This window comes from Rhipicephalus microplus, unplaced genomic scaffold (genome assembly GCF_043290135.1).
Source record: "Rhipicephalus microplus isolate Deutch F79 unplaced genomic scaffold, USDA_Rmic scaffold_15, whole genome shotgun sequence".
In the NCBI taxonomy this organism is placed as follows: domain Eukaryota; kingdom Metazoa; phylum Arthropoda; class Arachnida; order Ixodida; family Ixodidae; genus Rhipicephalus; species Rhipicephalus microplus.
In genome coordinates this window covers 8,649,782-8,666,994 of record NW_027464588.1, presented here as the reverse complement: position 1 = coordinate 8,666,994, position 17,213 = coordinate 8,649,782, and the positions used below count along the sequence as shown (strand labels likewise).

The window sequence follows — 17,213 nt, the reverse complement described above, 5'->3', positions numbered from 1 at the left end:
ATAGAGGGACCGCAAGGGGTCGTACAGGCGCAATGACGTGTAATCGCCGCGGCGAGGCATGCCAAGAAGGGAAGACAAGGCAGTGTGTCTTGGTTAGCAGAAGATCCCATGCATCGGCATTGTGAGGCGGAACATGGAGAGCGAAAAAAAAATGCGCAAGTGGGGTGGTCACGCAGCACACTGGATTGAGCTCGACCCTAAGCTACTTCCTATCTATCTTATCTATAGTGTGTAGTGATGAAATGAAGATGATGAATGTAGTGATGAAACTCATTTCTGCTATATCAGTGTTTATCGCCGGTGTCTTTTTGCATCGGTTTGTGGTAATTCTGAACACCTCTGCATCAGGATCATCGGAACAACGAAGGAAAAAAGAGGTTGTCGTGGGCCGACTTGTGAAGAAAGTTTTGCTCTGGCACTTTGAGCAGAGAAGAACGAAAGATTCGTATACTGATTAAACAGGCTGCGCTACCTGAGAACGTTGTCTTTCAAAGAGTGCGTCAAGCGCAAGGTCGCCTGCGGGTCGGTTTAGTCCATGTTAGTAGCGTAGCGTTTGTTCGTTCACTCGTTCTTATTGTTTATTGTTTCCCCTTGAAGCTAACCGACACTGAAAATAGTCTACACGAAAAGCGCAAGCATATTTTTTTTAATGCAGAGCATTTTTTACTCCCATGATGTCGCGCTTTTGCGTCGGCGGTGCAATCTGCACCACCACTGCGCATGCTCTGATCTCGGAGCACTTAAGGAGTTCCGAGAAAAGGAGTACCCTTGAAGTTCCGACCTAGTTGCCATTGTGCGCGTGGCGTTACAATTTGTTGCAATTATTCTGTCGCCTTTTTGCTGAAAAAATACGAAAAAATGCTCAACCACTTTTGTGAAAACGAGGCCAACGATTGCTCTAAGGTCGCCACGTCGTGGTTCCTTAGCGAATTGAAATATATTGCAGTTCCCCGATTGGAAAAGTGCCGTACGGAAACGATGCATAGATTCTCCGCGTTGCATGAGCTAGGAAGCTCCAGCCATGAAGAACTAGTTCATGTTATCGCTTCTAGAGGTCGACAACACCCTGTGACTAAGAGTGGTGATGATTGATGGATTGATATGCGAGGTTTAACGTTCCAAAGCCATCATATGATTATGGCAAAGAGCATAGTGGATGGCTTCGGAAATTTCGACCACCTTGGGTTATTTAACACGCACTCAAATCTGAGCACACGGGTCTACAGCGATTTTGCCTCCACAGAAATTGCAGCCGCCGGAGCTGGGATTCAATTCCACAAACTAATGGTCAGCATAGTTCCTTAGCCACTACTAGACCATCACGGTGGGGCCCGCAAAGAAGAGCAATCCGAGAGAAAGCAGTGAAACACAAAATACAGGTTTGCGACCACGGTCCAGTGTATAGCGTGCTGGACATACATTGTCATGGATTGCGAGGTGGTGTGTTCAACTGACGTTGGTGAAATTTTGTTTTAAATGCGAAGCATGTCTTGGCGAACTTCGGCGGGTTTGACCGGATCTATCTATCTATCTATCTATCTATCTATCTATCTATCTATCTATCTATCTATCTATCTATCTATCTATCTATCTATCTATCTATCTATCTATCTATCTATCTATCTATCTATCTATCTATCTATCTATCTATCTATCTATCTATCTATCTATCTATCTATCTATCTATCTATCTATCTATCTATCTATCTATCTATCTATCTATCTATCTATCTATCTATCTATCTATCTATCTATCTATCTATCTATCTATCTATCTATCTATCTATCTATCTATCTATCTATCTATCTATCTATCTATCTATCTAAAGCCTACGCCTATGACTTTTAGCATTTCTTGCCGTTTGGATAATGAGATCTTAACGAAAATTGGTATAACATAACCTGACGATACAAAGTGCATAAGTGACTAGTCATGACATGGAAGTCAGGACATGTTTCTCAGGAATGTCATGATTCACATGTCATGGTCTTGCTGCTCATGCGGTGCTTCCATTCGCAAGACATATTGCAAAGTGGTATAGCATGACATGACTGCATGGCCAACACAAGTGGCAGGCCTTCAACCTAAAATCATGACATGCGGGTCATGTAAGAACAGGACTACATACCACGCTGATGATGGGCTCGTGGTCCTTTCGTTGGCTTCAAATACACCAAATTTGGTATTGTGGGAAGTGAATGAATGGCGAAGGTATAAAGCTGGTGCAAGCATGATAATCATGACTTGTGTGTTAATAAAGTACATGACCAGATATCAAGCTCATGGTGCATTAGTGGCCGTATTCCTAGCTTCGCATACAATAACTTTGGTATTACGTGACGTGAATGAATGATAAAGAAATATGAGTGGTGCAAAAATGATATACATGACATGGATGTCATGTAAGAACATGACTACAGGCCACGCTCATGATGCGCCCGCGGTAGTTTCGCTATCTTAACATGCACCAAATTTAATGTTACGTCACGTAAATGGATGATAAAGTAATATCACTGGCGCAAACGTGATAATCCTGACATGCGTGTAATGTAAGAACATCACTACATGCCACGCTCATGATACGCTGGTGGTCCCTTCCCTGGCTCCACGTACGCTAAATTTGGTATTGCGGGAAGTGAATGGATGTGGAAGGTATAAAAATGGTGCAAAGATGGAAATTATGGCATGCGTGTCAATAAAAAGCATGACTACATACCACGCTCATGATGCGCTCGCGGCCATTTGGCTACCTTCACATGTAGTAAATTTAGTAATACGTGACCTGAATAGACGATGAAAATAAATAATATGCACAAACAAGATAACCATGACATGCGTATCATGTTTGGCTACATGTTACACTCTTAGCACGCTCGCGGTCACTTCGCTAGCTTCACGTATGCCAAACGTGGCCTTACGTTACGTGAAATTAATGACGAAAAAAATGCCAGGTGCAAAGATGATAATCATGGCGTGTAAGTCATGAATGGCATAATTCATGTCCACCTTGTAACGTTGTGCTCACTTTAAAGTGACATATCAACCTTCCCCATTTGTCGTTCGCATATAATTGATTCCCACTGTATGTGGGATCTGCCAATTTTTTTTACATAGGATATTGTGTCTAGTTTTCGGCCTAGTTTCCATGACAAAAATATGTCACCGGGGTGTTGGTGGACCCTGGCAAAGACTTTTAAAATGTGTGGATTGCTGCAACTTGTGAAAATCCTTTGCATCAGCTTTAATAAATGTGCTGATCTTGCAGTACCTGTCATATCTGCGCCACCATCGCTATAAAAGCAATCACTGCTTCTCTTGCGTCGCACGTTATACGGTGTACACAGCTGGTCCCAGGGCCGTGGTGGGAACCAGACGCGGTTGAATTGAAGAGAATATAAAAAAAGAGCAATGCCTAGAGGAAGTAAATTGCACTTTAACGACCAATGCTGACGTCGGCGTTCGCAAATGCGATACGTGTGAGCTAGGCCCAGTTTTTGAGACCTGATCCACGACAGCACGTCTGAACTTCAGTTTCTCCCAGTTTCTCCTCGTAAATTTTTTAAGGACCACCAAACTTCACGACCGCTTGTGAAAGAACTGTGCGAGGCCGTGCTGTGTAGTCTCTAGCTGACTATTTATGCTTCTCTTTCTTACTCCTCTTCTTTTCTGTCTCTTTCCGTTCTATTATTCTCCTTTTCCCCCACCCCAAGTGTAGGGTAGCCAACCGAGCCAAGCTTGGTTAACCTCCCTGCCTTTCCTCTCTATTTATCTCTCTCTCTCTCTCTTGTGAAACCGGAGGCCGTATATTCCTATTATTGGTTTTGCTGCCATTTCCGGTATTTCGCGGTCACCTTCTCAAGATTTACAATATGGTTTACTGCAGCATCATAAGGCAGCTTTATTATGGCCACGCCATTCGTGACGGTGCTGATATATTTTGTTTAAATGGCTATAGTTACTACAACTGCACTTCTGCGAAGTCCACCAGAGCAAACGATGGTATGAAAGAACAAGTGCAACAAGTCCCTTTGCTCTTGTTTTTTCGTACCATCTATCGTGCTGATGAAATTTCCAAATCTTTCCGCAACTTGTCGAGACAAAAATATTTTTAAGCAAATACAAGTTGCCCACCTTGCGAACACTTGCGCCCCTATTAAAGTATATTTACACTTTGAAAGAATATTTCTTGGCTTCATGAAAGACTGTCACAATGTGGTCAAAATTTCAGCGGGGAAAAACTTTTTTTTTCTGAAAATATGGTTCCATCATAGTTCGCCACTTGAATTAGTGATTCCAGAAATACACACAGAGACATACATTGTGGTGATTTGTTCTTTCTTGCGTTCAAATGAATCCCGAACATTGTCATGTTCAAACTGTTGACCCTGCAATACACAGCAAAATAGAAGGTAAATGTTACTGGTGGAGCAGCTTCCAAAGAAGACCATACAAATGACGGCTCATGAAGTGCTGATGTAGCTTAGCATCATATGATTGAGGAGCGAACCCTTCCGGTGCGACAAGAAATACAGTGGATGTGACGCTATATCTGGTAAAGAATTAACGTAGTTTGGTTGGCACTAGCGCGAAATTTGATGTAGAATAGTTTTGGTGGGCCCCCAACGGCGAACAACTCACAATGAGGCAATTTCTTCAAGACTGCGCTTTAGGTGAATGCAAGCTAAGCTGGCATTCCTTTGAAGCTTGATCACATTGAGCCGTCTATTTCCAGCTCGGTGTGGTTAGGGGAACGATCTCGTAAGACTACTCTCGTCAACGTCTCTATAGTCCAGTGTACGACATGTTAACCTGAGTTTAGGAATGTCTCATACAACAATTGCATGCTGTCAATTATGTTTATCTCGTTGTCTCGGGGCAGTGTGCAGACTCCTGAAGAAAGGTGTTGTAGCAGTGCTGGGACCGCGGAAGCCTGAAGCGGCGTCGCTGGTCGGCAGCGCTTGCGCTGGACAGCATGTACCACACGTCTTCTTGTCTCAGGAATTTCAGCCCAATGCCGCCGTCAACGCGGCGTCGTTGTCTGTTAGCATGGCACCTCCTCACAACGAGTTGGACAAGGCACTCCAAGATTTGGTGAAAGCGCAACGTTGGAAGAGTTTCACGATTGTCTACGAAAAGCCAGAGGGTGAGTGCAGAGTCGCATAGTTTTTAGGGGCGAAACGCCTTATAGCGGCACTCGTTCGTCCCTCATAGCCGTTGTAGTGTGTAACAAGCATAACATTTTGACTTTCAAGATGGTGCCACTGAAAGATTTCTTCTGTGCGTTGTTGAACAATAACAGATAGTGCTCAATGTACATGTCAATGGCTGCTAAGGAAAAATGAGTGACAGGAGCGTTCGGCTTTTAGTTAACGCGCACGCTGCGATCCCCGTTAGCAGCCATTGGCATGTACATTGAGCACTATCTGACAAGAAAGGGTTGCTACGTTATACTCGCTGGGTGTAACCTCCTTAGTTTTAGAAAGGTTTAGCGAGCGTTGAGCTGCAGTGCCATGAGAACAATGAACTAGTATATACCATGAACTCGAGGTGGTTAAAGGTGGAAAGTAGACCGGAAGCGCAAGTCGTAAGAAAGTGTGCGTGTGCCACCTCTCGTTCAGTCCTTGGAATGTGCGCTGGATGGCAGTGCTTCTATATGAAAAATATATGATGAAAAGATGCGAGATGGTGGTACTTGGAGTGTTGAATGGATGGACGAACGGATACACAGACAGATGCATGGATGGACGCATGAACGGAAGAATCGACGAACGCAGGGACGGACGCACGAACAGACGCACGCACAGACGGGCGGATGGACTCATAGACGGTCACACGCACGGACGCATGAATGGACGGAAGCAAGAACGAATGGATGGACGAATGCTTCGCCCCACTCTTCACCATTCACTCTGTGGATATGCTGCCATGTTTTCGTTTTATTTTTGTTGGCTAATACTCATTGGCAGCCTGCCCACGTGCTCCCGTGAAATCTCAGTTTTTCGCAACACTTCCACATCACCGTGAGCAAATATGCTACCATATATGCATACCAGTACAATGCCCTCAATAAAGGGCGTCATTCTTTTAAATGAAAGAAGCTAATGTATGCTTGCAATCTGGGTACTCGATTTTCTTGGTTATAGTTCACCGGTCTTTCATCGGGAAAACGCAGTTCTGTATTTCACTATATTTATCCGCTCGCTCATGCATTCGCCTCATATTGCCCTTATGTAACAGGTTAATGACTGTCAACATGTGCGACGAGACACTGCCGGTCCCAAAAGTAGGTATTACACTCCGTCTGAGCAACTGAATTGCTTATCTATGAAGGCTCACTTTCAGTCACTGTTGCTAAGGAATAGAACGAAGGGTTGAAACATGTCGCTTTCACACCAAGTTACGAAAGAAGAAAAATGTTTCTTGCGCAGAACGTTTCAGAAGTCAAGTACACTCTTAGTCGAATCCTGGTAAGATAATACTTGTTGAGGTTTAACGTCCCAAAGCCATCATATCTTTATGAGAGACGCCGTATAGTGGAGAACGCCAAAAATTAAGACCACCAGGGGTTCCTTACGTGTGCTTAAAACCAAGCACATGGGCCTAAAGCATTTTTGCCTTGATCGGAAATGCGGCTGCGGTGGCTGGGATTCGATCCCGTGAAGATCGGCAGCCGATTCCCTTAGCCCATGAATCACCGCAGCGGGTCGATATACTGGCTAGAATACACGCCAGCAAGCAATAAAGCAAGTCAGATTATGGCCGTTTCAAGTCAGTTTGTTGTCCAGAGGAAGCAGACGTAATCTAAATGGCCTTCAAAATAGACGTGACGGCACTTGGTCGGGATTTTAAGTCAATTAACAAACAAATATAGGTTAAAGATATCATATATAGAAATAAAATCAATTAGAAGAAATGAACATGAGGCGGGCGCGTAGCACGTAGACAGGATAACCACTGGTAACTTGTTCAACTCCACGGTCCCCCAGTGCAGACTTCTCAGTGCAGACCATCCACCCGTTAAAAGCGCCATGAGCCTGCATTTGCTCTGCTTTTTATACGTGTGATTTCTTTTGAGCAGCAGCAGCTAACTGAAACTTGAAAGGTGCGTAAGCCGTCACACGCAATGATTCATTGTCGGAATAAGTAGACAACGAACGGAGTGTGTGTGCGCGATAACGTAACCACGAGTACATTGTATTCTATGCACTGTAGTGCACGTAATCTAGTTGATGTTCTTCACCAAGTCCTAACGCGGGGTAAAACACCGATTTGTGATGACTAGCGTACACTTTTCATGATTCCCTTATAAAAGGTGATTTTATGATACAAATATTTGTTTCATACAAATAATTGTGTGGCGGAACAAAGACTTCCAGGATAGTTCACTTCTGTATCAACTGCAAGCGCTCGGAAACGTGGGCTCATGGTCATGCAACTCGGTATTATCGAGCACAAGTCAACACAGGATGAACACAAGCAACTTAAGTATGGTGACTGAGTGAATTGAAAAGAAAAATCGGCATAGAGGCCGTGTGACCGAAGGACGGCGCAACAAAGCAGGCATTTCACTTGAGTACTTCTGCAAACAACTTCGCTTCAGTTGTAGTTCCTTGAAAGGAATCATATTGCACAAAATGTCTTTGACAAAGCGCGCATGCGTGTCAAATAAGTGGCCGTATGAAGCATAAAGTACTGCCCTCGCAGTAGTCTTCACACGTGCATTAGGCCCGCGCAGTGTTGCTTTGTGCGCGTGATGTCCTTTTCTTTCTTTTTGCTTTTTTAATCTTCCTTTCCTGCAACACACATTGCAGAACAATACAAGCAAGCACCCGAGTTACAATACGGACGAGGACACGGAAAACAGAAGCATTACTTACCATTTGGGTTCTGAGCACTTCTGCGCATGCAGCATGCGCATCATCTTGCATTGTATAGTCGCGGTGACAGGTTCACTCGATGCCTGACAAAGATCATGAAAGGAACGTGCTTCTGTTGCCGTCACCAAGCACCGTTCACGTACTGCAGCGTGGTGAGCATAGTCTAGCTGCCAACACAACACACACACACACACACGACACCGCTGAGCTATTCAGAAACGTTGTCACAAGGCAACGGAACGAAATAACTACGCCATGCAAGCTACGAAGTATCCGTGAGCGCATTGTCGCTGGCGTTATGTAGCACTGCAGTTGTGCCGCGCCGGCGCCGGCCCATGCCACGCCAGGCCCACACTGCGGCTCTCTCCTTTTTTTCTTTTTCGCCGTTCGCCCGCTGCGCCCACCATGCACACATTATAAAGCTTTCATTGCAGGTGACGTAGCTCTTCAGACGCCTGTAGGCAGGACTACAACTTAGGGCCGGAATTCGAGAATTTACACGGATATTGTTTTATGACAAGGTCCACCACGGCTCCGAAGACGTATTTCCGTCACAGGTATGACGCGGTAAAAATAAACGAGTACTGACATATGGAAAAAAAATGGCAGCACATGCACGGAGTGAATGATGGAGAGTGGGGCGAAGCATTCGTCCATCCATTTGTTCTTGCTTCCGTCCGTCCATGCGTTCGCCTGTGTGACCATCCATGCGTCCATCCGCCCGTCCGTGCGTGCGTCTGTTTGTGCGTCCGTCCCTGTATTCGTCCATGCATCCGCCCCTGCGTCCGTTCATGCATCCATCCATGCATCTGTCCTATGAAGCACGATCTTATCCATGCATCTGTCTGTGTGTCCGTTCGTCCATCTATTGAACACTCCAAGTACCACCACCTCGCATCTTTCCATCATATATTCCCATATAGAAGCACCGCCATCCAGCGGACATTGCAAGGACTAAACGAGAAGTGGCACACGCACACTTTCTTACAGCGTGCGCTTCGTGTCTACTTCCCACCTTGAACCACCTCGAGTTCATGGTATATACTAGTTCACTCTATTCATGGCATTGCGGCCCAACGCTCGCTAAACCTTTCTAAAACGAAGGAGGTTACGCCCAGCGAGTATAACATAGCAACCCTTTCTTGTCAGATAGTGCTCTATGTACATGCCAATGGCTGCTAATAGGGAATGAGAGACAAGGAATGGGGCTTTTAGTTAGCGCGCACGCCGCGAATTTTTATTGTTCAACAACGCACACGAGAAATCTCCCACCGGCACCGCCTTGCAGGTCAAAAGGTAAGACTGCTTTCACACTACGACTACGACTACGAGGGATGAACGGCTGCCGCCATAAAGAGCTTCGCCCCCCCCCCAAAAAAAAACGTTCCCCTAATGACACAGTGGGGCTTGAACCTGGGTCCGTTGGGTGCCAGCCCAACATTCTACCACCGAGCTACACCGGTGCCTGCGACTTATCAAACTTGCCTTAGGCAGGCATGATGTAGGGAAAGCAATCGCATTAATACGACTTTTAAAGCGTTTTACAAAAGCGAAAAAGCAACCAGTCGTCACAAGATGCAAATAGCGTAACGAGTGGGCCGTTCAGTGCTCTAAACCACCACAAAAACTTGTTTTCGTTCCAGTAATAACTGTGGCGCAGACCCACTTCCGCCATAATTTCTCATGGTCATCAGCCACTGCATGAAAATTTGGCACAAAATTTCTTGCAAGTGTTTAGCGGATGCCACGCTTCTCAGAATAATGACAAAAAATAGCGTAGCGGATGCCAGCCTACTACACAAAAGTTTATTATTATTGCCCTAATGGTTACCAAGCAAGTGTGCTTGCAGTAGTTACCCAATAAATATTTTGAAAAAGGCTCTGAAAGGCCCCTCTTCTAACTTTTGCTGCTGCTATGTTGCGCCTACGGCGCAGGCCTGGATTTATTTCTTTTATTGCGAAGAATTTCTTAGCGAGCTTAAGCGACTTTGAGCGTATATGTCTATCAATCTATCTAGCCGCTTACGACGTTTAGCTCTCCTGGCCGTTTATATCATGGTATCGACACCAAACTTGGTATGCCATAACAAGATTGTGTGAATAGCATAATTGATTAGTCATAACATAAAAATCATCACATGTTTGTCATGAATGTCGTGATTTACCTTTCATTGTCTTGCTGCTCTTGCGGTGGTTTTGTTCACATGGTATATTGCAAAACTGGCATGGTATGACATGACTGCATAACAAACATAAGTGACAGACCCTAACGAGGAAATCATGACATACATGTCATGATTTTTATCTTATGAGTTGTCATGACTACACGCCACGCTCAAGGTATGCTCGCGGCCGTTTCGCTAACACCGCATCTAACAACTTTGGTATTACGGGACGTGATGAATGACAAAGGTATGTCACTGGTGCAAACATGATAATCATCAGTCCAGGTGCGTGTCATGTGACAACATGGCTGCATGTCACACACACGATGCGCTCGCGGCCGTTTCGCTAGCTTCACATGTACCGAATTTCGTATTACATGACGCCAACGAACGACATGGGTAAAGGACAAGTCCAAACATGATAATACTGACATGCGTGCCATGTAACAACATCACTACATGCCACACTCATGATGCACTTCAGCTGTTTCGCTAGTTTCACATATGCCAAATTTGGTATTACGTCATGTGAATGAATGACGAAGGTATGTGAGTGGTGCAGACATAATAATCATAAGATGCGTGTCATGTAACAACATGACTACATGCCACGCTCGCGGCGCCAATACAGTTCGAGGTGACCCCGCGCGCATGCTTGCCGGCGTTCGTTTTTTCGCGTCATTCCAGTGATGCCACGCCAGGCACCGATCTACCTGCCGTTTACTTGCAGGCGTGCACCACGTTGCGTTGCTTTGACGCATGTGCGTTTGAGCGAAGGCCGGCATCCCTCCATCACGAAGAGAGGCAGACGTAGTGCTGTCTGGAAAGAGCTGGGTAACGTCATGGGCGTGAAAGCGGCATTTTGCATATCACGCCGGTCGCCGCCGGGCCGCGCCGACGGACGCTGGTCGCACCAGTCGCGCCTGGTACTTGTTTTGCTAGCGCAGCGTCGCTAAGCCCAGCATGCGCACTCTCAACGTTAGGTCGGAGTATCTTGGACCCTTCATGATGCACTCGCGGCCGTTTCGCTGGCTCCGCATATACCGAATTTGGTGTTACCAGACGTCATGGGATGACGAAGGTAAATAACTTGTGCAAGCATGACAATCATGACACGCGTGCCATATAGGAACATGAAAACATACCACGCTCATGATGTGCTCGCGGTCGTTTCACTTGCTCCAAATATACGAAATTTGATATCATGAGACGTGAATAGAAGACGAAGGTAAATGGCACGTCTAAACATGGTAATCATTATAAGCGTGTCATGGAAAGCATGATTACATGCTACGCACATAGCGTGCTCGCGGCCGTTTTAATAGCTCCACATACAGCAAATTTGGTGTTTAGTGACGTGAATGGACGAAAAATGTAAATGACAGGTCGAAGCATGATAATCATGACATGCGTGTCATATAAAACACGACTACATTCTACGACCATAGGGCACTCGCGGCTGTTTCGCTAGCTATTCACATGCCAAATTTATATATAAAATGATGTGAATAGATGACAAAGGCAAGTGACGCGTGCAAACATAATAATTATGACATGGAATTCATGTACGGCGTAATTCACCCCCACCTCATAACGTTGCGCTGATTTTAAAGTGACATATCAACCTTTCTTATTCGTGCTTGGCGTATCTTCGGTTCCCACTGTACGTGGGATGTGCCGTTTTTTTTTTCACTGCGCTCCATCTAGGCAGTTTTTTATTGAGTAAGAGGGTGCACACCGCCTCTATAAAGTTTGTTATCCAGTAGCTGGCTGAGAGAGTGCACAGACTTATCAGCTTTTCTGAAAAGTTCTGCACACACAAACATGCGCACGCACCCATGCACGCACGCTCGCACTATGTAGTCCAAGTTGTCAAATTCTTCGTTAACCACTTTGCACCTTGATAACTCAAGAATTTTTAGGTTCACTTTGTACGATGCACACATGCTCTAGTCAGTGAGTGTTTATGCCTGCAGCAATAACGAAAAATGTCGCTATCTATACGCGAAGGAAATGATGATGAGGGAGGCTTATCGTCTAAACCACCCACATTCGCCCATATATAATATGAAGACTCGACTCGTTGTTAAAGAGATGTTTCTACATACACTTTTACACGTGGTGATAATTGTTTACATATGAATACAAATACATACACTTACAAACACGCAAAAGGTAATCATTTACGCATCAATGAAGTTATAAAGAAGGATTACGTTACTGATTCCAAAGATGCGGGATAGCATTTTCATTTTTTGAAGATCAGAATTTTGTAGTTGGTAAAGTACGTGGGGAGGGGATCTAGGATGAAAGGTGGTAGTTGAAAGTTGGAGAAGGCGATTTCGATACAGGTCCCTCTTATGATGGTGGGACGCCTGTGGTCATACGAGTTGCACCAGAGACCAGAGATCAGAATTTTGTAGTTGGTAAAGCACGTGGTGAGAGGATTTGGGATGAAAGGTGGTAGTTGAAAGTTGGAGAAGGCCATTTCGATACAGGTTCCCCTGATGATGGTGGGACGCTTGTGGTCATACGAGCTGCACCAGAGACCGTAACCGGACATCATGAGCGAAACTATCCTGCCACCGTTAACCGCCACGATGTCCACGTTGAAGTTTCCGATGAACACAAATGAACTATGTTTGAATTCCCGTTTATCTACGGCTACTGGAGCTCTCGACGCTCTCACCGCATGCGGAACGATAAGGGTGCCTACTCGGGAGTGCTGACGACGCTGGCGTCTATCTTCGCTCTGGCGAGTTCCTACCGCAGAACATTGGCGGCGGGTGCGCATTGCAGCTGCGTTGCGAGCTCTCCGCGCCACTGTGCGTACTTATTAAGTAGCTACGTAGAGATGAGAACTCATTGGGCTACCGTTTATTTGAAAAAAAAGCATGCCAAAAACGCTCAAGTCGAGAGCTTGTGAACACGGCGCGACGAGTGACTTGCGCCGAGCAAGAAAAGCTTCGCCCCTGAAAAAAAAACACACAAATATACTTCGCAATAAGTCTACAAATCCTACGTTTAATCCGAAGGTACCCCCTGAGTTTCTTGAACGTGCTACGAAATGATGTAGCGAGTATGTGCTACTTTGTTGGCAAGCCGTGTAATAATAACTGTTGGCGCTTCTATCAGCAAAACATGATGTGATCCACAAAACACGATAGTATACACGACGTGGAGGGCTCCTGAAATACTGACCACCCGAAGTTTTTCAACATGCACTTTAAGACGGGCCTGTGAGTACGCGGGCCTGTGGCGTGTCGTCGCCATCGAAAAACAGGAGCCTTACGCACAACGCGGCTCGAATTAGATCCTCTAACACTGTTTCAGACACCGGGCGCCGTACCCTCAAGACCTCTTTAGGTGACAATTCTACGTTGAACCAGACATTCAACTGAAAAACAGTAATAATGCTTGAATATTTATTCCATTTAGAATTATTGGTCCCTCGTGGAGTCTTGAATTCGAACTTTAGGTGGCACGTTCGCCTCGATAGATCAGTGGCTACGGTGGTCGGCTGCTGACCCGAAGGTCACGTGTTTGATCGCGCCCACGGTGGCCACATTTCGATGGTGGCGAAACGGTTGAGGCTTCCGTACTATGCGACGTCAATGGACGTTTAAAAACACCGGGTGGTGTTTTTAATTTCCGGAGCCCTTCCTTAAAGAGTACCTCATAAACATATCTTGGTAATGGGGCGTAAGAGCTCCCTTGCCTTCTATAGCTCTAAGTGGCACGTCTTCGCTAGACTTAATAACGTGTAGCTTTGCATACTCACAATTAATGTATAGTGATGCTATATATAGGACATCGCACAAAAAATTGATCTGTTGTTTCACTTGAAGGTTTCTTGCTTGGCTGTTGAAAAGCCTGTGCCTTAATTTTTGGTATCTATGCTTAACAGGGCAGCTATGCAAGGGATATTGTATATCTAGCATGTCTGTATAAGGAGCAATGTTTGCAAAAACATAGATGCAAATATGCGACAGGGTGACAAAAGTCTCTTTTTCCCGTTTTTTAATGTTTTCTTTTATTTTGCCTAAGTATCTGGATCAGAAAAGCTTCAACTTGTCTAAGACAGTTCTCTGCTAAGTCACCGGAGGGAACACAGCGTAAAGAAAACGTGGACGAACAAGGATGACACATAGCGCTGATGGTGTTACCTTTCTTTGTCCTGATCTTATGTTGCATCGCGTTCCTTCCAATGTTTTAGGAACACATCCATGCTTCTATCCACTGACCCTCATAGTGCTTGCGATCACGTATGGCTAGGAGTTAAGGTGTTGCTTGCGTCGGACACGAATGCTATGAAATGCATCGGTGCAATGCTTTCAGACATAAAGCATGACCGGAACTCAAGAAACATATTTACAGAGGTCACTATGAAAATCAGGAGGTGCTGTTCTCTTAATTTTTGAAAACAAAAATATGTTAGCCTTCGGTCTAGCGCAAACTGCTTGGAGCAGCATTGTCTTAGCCATGAATGAACTACATTTCCTGCGACTCACATAATTTCTTGTTTGTATTTCTGTGAAATGACCGTTGCACGTTATCTAATAATGTACAGGGAACCATAACAAACGGGCACTGGCTCTACGCTAAAATAGAAGTTGTGGAAATGTCCTGCATGAACCAACAGCATCATTTTGCCACACCTAAAGGCCCGTATACCTTAGTGTTTTAAGTGGACCTCGCTGCCCTGAAGCAAGCAAGCAATATGAGAAATGTACGTTTTGTGAATCACCTGTGCATATAGCGTTTAAGCCCAAGCGATATTGTAAGTGGTTAACGTAAGCTTAGCTCCGTCGCGCATTCACTAGAAAGAGACTTGGTCCACCTTTATTTATCATGTAAGATGACAGACACACGGTTACACTCTAAAAAAGAGGGAGTAAAAAGGGTGTATTTTCGTTCCACAACAATAATCGTCATCTATATTGCGTTCCATCCTTGCACTATCGCCCTGCGCCCGGTACATTCCGATCACGATCGACATGCCCATTATCAGGGTTAAATTGCCTTCTCGATAGGAAAGTGGCCAGCGCCGAGTTTTCGAGAAAGTAAGCGCACGCAAGCCTGATGACGATTATTGTTGTGGGACAAAAAGACGCCCTTTTTACTCGATATTTTTTAGAGTGTAGATTATAGCTGAGCCTTATTAAAGCAGAAAGTTGACCTTTTCGTTAAAGAATAATCACTAAAGGAAGTGTGCACGCAAACACTGACAGACAAAGGGCCTTGAACAGATGCTAACAGCGTTTCTTGCCACCTGACTCTCTGCTCTTGTGCCCGTGTTCGAAATCTCACCTATTGCTTTCAGGAATTTCGTGTGCTTTCTCTGACGGTGGAGTGAAGTCGCACGATGTAAGGATAAAGCTGGACTAAATAGAGAAATATCTAAAGAAAAATCACAACGCACATTCTTTATTGCATGATATTGTAGGACACGTTGTTGTTTGGGTTCTGATTACACACTAGCACAGCCACGACGAAAACAGTGCGTGTATGCAAGCTTTGAAGATTGCGCACCTCCGGAAAACTCTTGTGACCTGGCTTGAAGTTCTAGGCGCCATTTAGTGAGCCTGTGCGGGAGCCAAATACTCATAATTGTTTTCAGCACTTTATGAACTTCAGTCGAGATTAGCGAATAAGTTTGTTTGTTTTTGTTTTCAAGAATTCAGCCACGTCATAACGTTATTGCTCAGTAAATGTTTAGCGCTCTACCACGGTAGTACTTGGTCATAAGATAATATTTGTCCTCTCAAAAGAGAAACGTCGTTTTTTATTTTGTATAAACACGAGGAGAACGCTTTTAAAAAAGCAGTCTGAACTCTACAGCGAAATACCTAAACGAGGCTACTCCCATCAACTCCCTACGAGAAAAAAAAAGAAAATATATCACGAACGAACTTTTCAGTATGTTCGTTGTAAATATCATGACTCTGGTCCGAATTTCCTTAGCGTAGTGGTCCAAATTTCCGGAGCGTAGCTTCCACTATGGCGTCCTTCATATTAACACGATGGTTTGGCACGTTAAACCCCAAGAAGTAATATTTTTAATATGAATAATTCCGCATGAACCACGAGCATAAATTTTGTGGAAGCATATTGCACAATACTGTCAACCGGAATCCTGTTTACGCTTGCTCTTCGCCCTAGCACTCGCAACACTATTTCACACTTCACGATGTTCACCTTATTAGTGCATCACATGACCTGGTGTGAATTAGTGATGCAAAGAAAAATGATGCACCCAGACTACGCTTTTTTTTACCTGTACCGTGGGTATCATTTTGTACTCAAGCGGTGTTCATTGATTTTTTGCTCAGCTCATTGCTTCGAGCACGTCGGAAATATTTCAAACCTTAAATCAACGTTTCTAGGGCTCTGTAGTAATACAACTGGGGCTCTGTAGTAATACGTTTCTAGGGCTCTGTAGTAATCCAACTATCTTGCTTGGAAAGCGGGCTTGATCATTTTTTTGTGACATTTATCAAAGGCTCGCGCAATCGCTGAAGTGACCGCCATTTTTTTACTTTGTTTATCGAATTCCTAGCGTTGGTGCGGCTGCGTGGCCTCTTACACTTGACTCAGCCTGGCAGTCTCCCAATTCCGGTGTCGCTTCGGTTACTTCCGGAGAAGATGAACCCTGGGATCGTTCTGCGGGAGATTGCCAAGAACGGTGAAAGCAACATCGTGCTCGACGTGGCGACTCACAAGCTGGGTAATTTGTTGAGACATGTACGGGAACATCTATATTTATATAGGAATATAGTGTGCGAGTCTGGTTACGTTTTCTTTACTGTCGTTTTCTAGGCCATCGGGTCTTTGACTGCAATATTTTAGCCTTGCGTCAATCTGGTGAACTACTTTTCAGTCACTATATTTAAACCGTCCTCACGAGAAAAGTAACCAAATCTTTGAACACCGACCTTCGTCAGTATATCACCCTTAATTAAGCCAAAAGTAAATTGATACGTACTTAATTACGTTGCGTTGTTGGCTTTGTGTTAGGTGTTCAAAATAGACAAAAGAATCATAAGTTTTCGTCGCTTAATCCTATCGGCATTTGAGAACTTTTCCAAAGCATCTTGCGTGTTTGACTTGAGATATCTCAAGTCAAACACGCACACTGCGCACACGAATATTCGTGTGCGCAGTTTTGAA

At 44.7% G+C, this 17,213-nt stretch overlaps 1 protein-coding gene across 2 annotated transcripts in view; it reads left to right on the top strand.

Annotated features, from left to right (window-relative positions):
• The first annotated feature begins 4,898 nt into the window (after positions 1–4,898).
• LOC119173756 (glutamate receptor ionotropic, kainate 2) overlaps positions 4,899–17,213 on the top strand; it is a 45,230-nt gene continuing 32,915 nt past the window's right edge. The window contains exons 1-2 of one of the 2 annotated variants that reach the window (XM_075883145.1): positions 4,899–5,144; positions 16,603–16,787. In XM_075883145.1, the coding sequence (XP_075739260.1) occupies positions 5,048–5,144; positions 16,603–16,787 (282 nt within the window). In that variant the 5' untranslated portion in view covers positions 4,899–5,047. Of the gene's footprint in view, positions 5,145–16,602; positions 16,788–17,213 lie in introns of those variants that run through there. The other variant, XM_075883146.1, reaches the window with a different exon arrangement.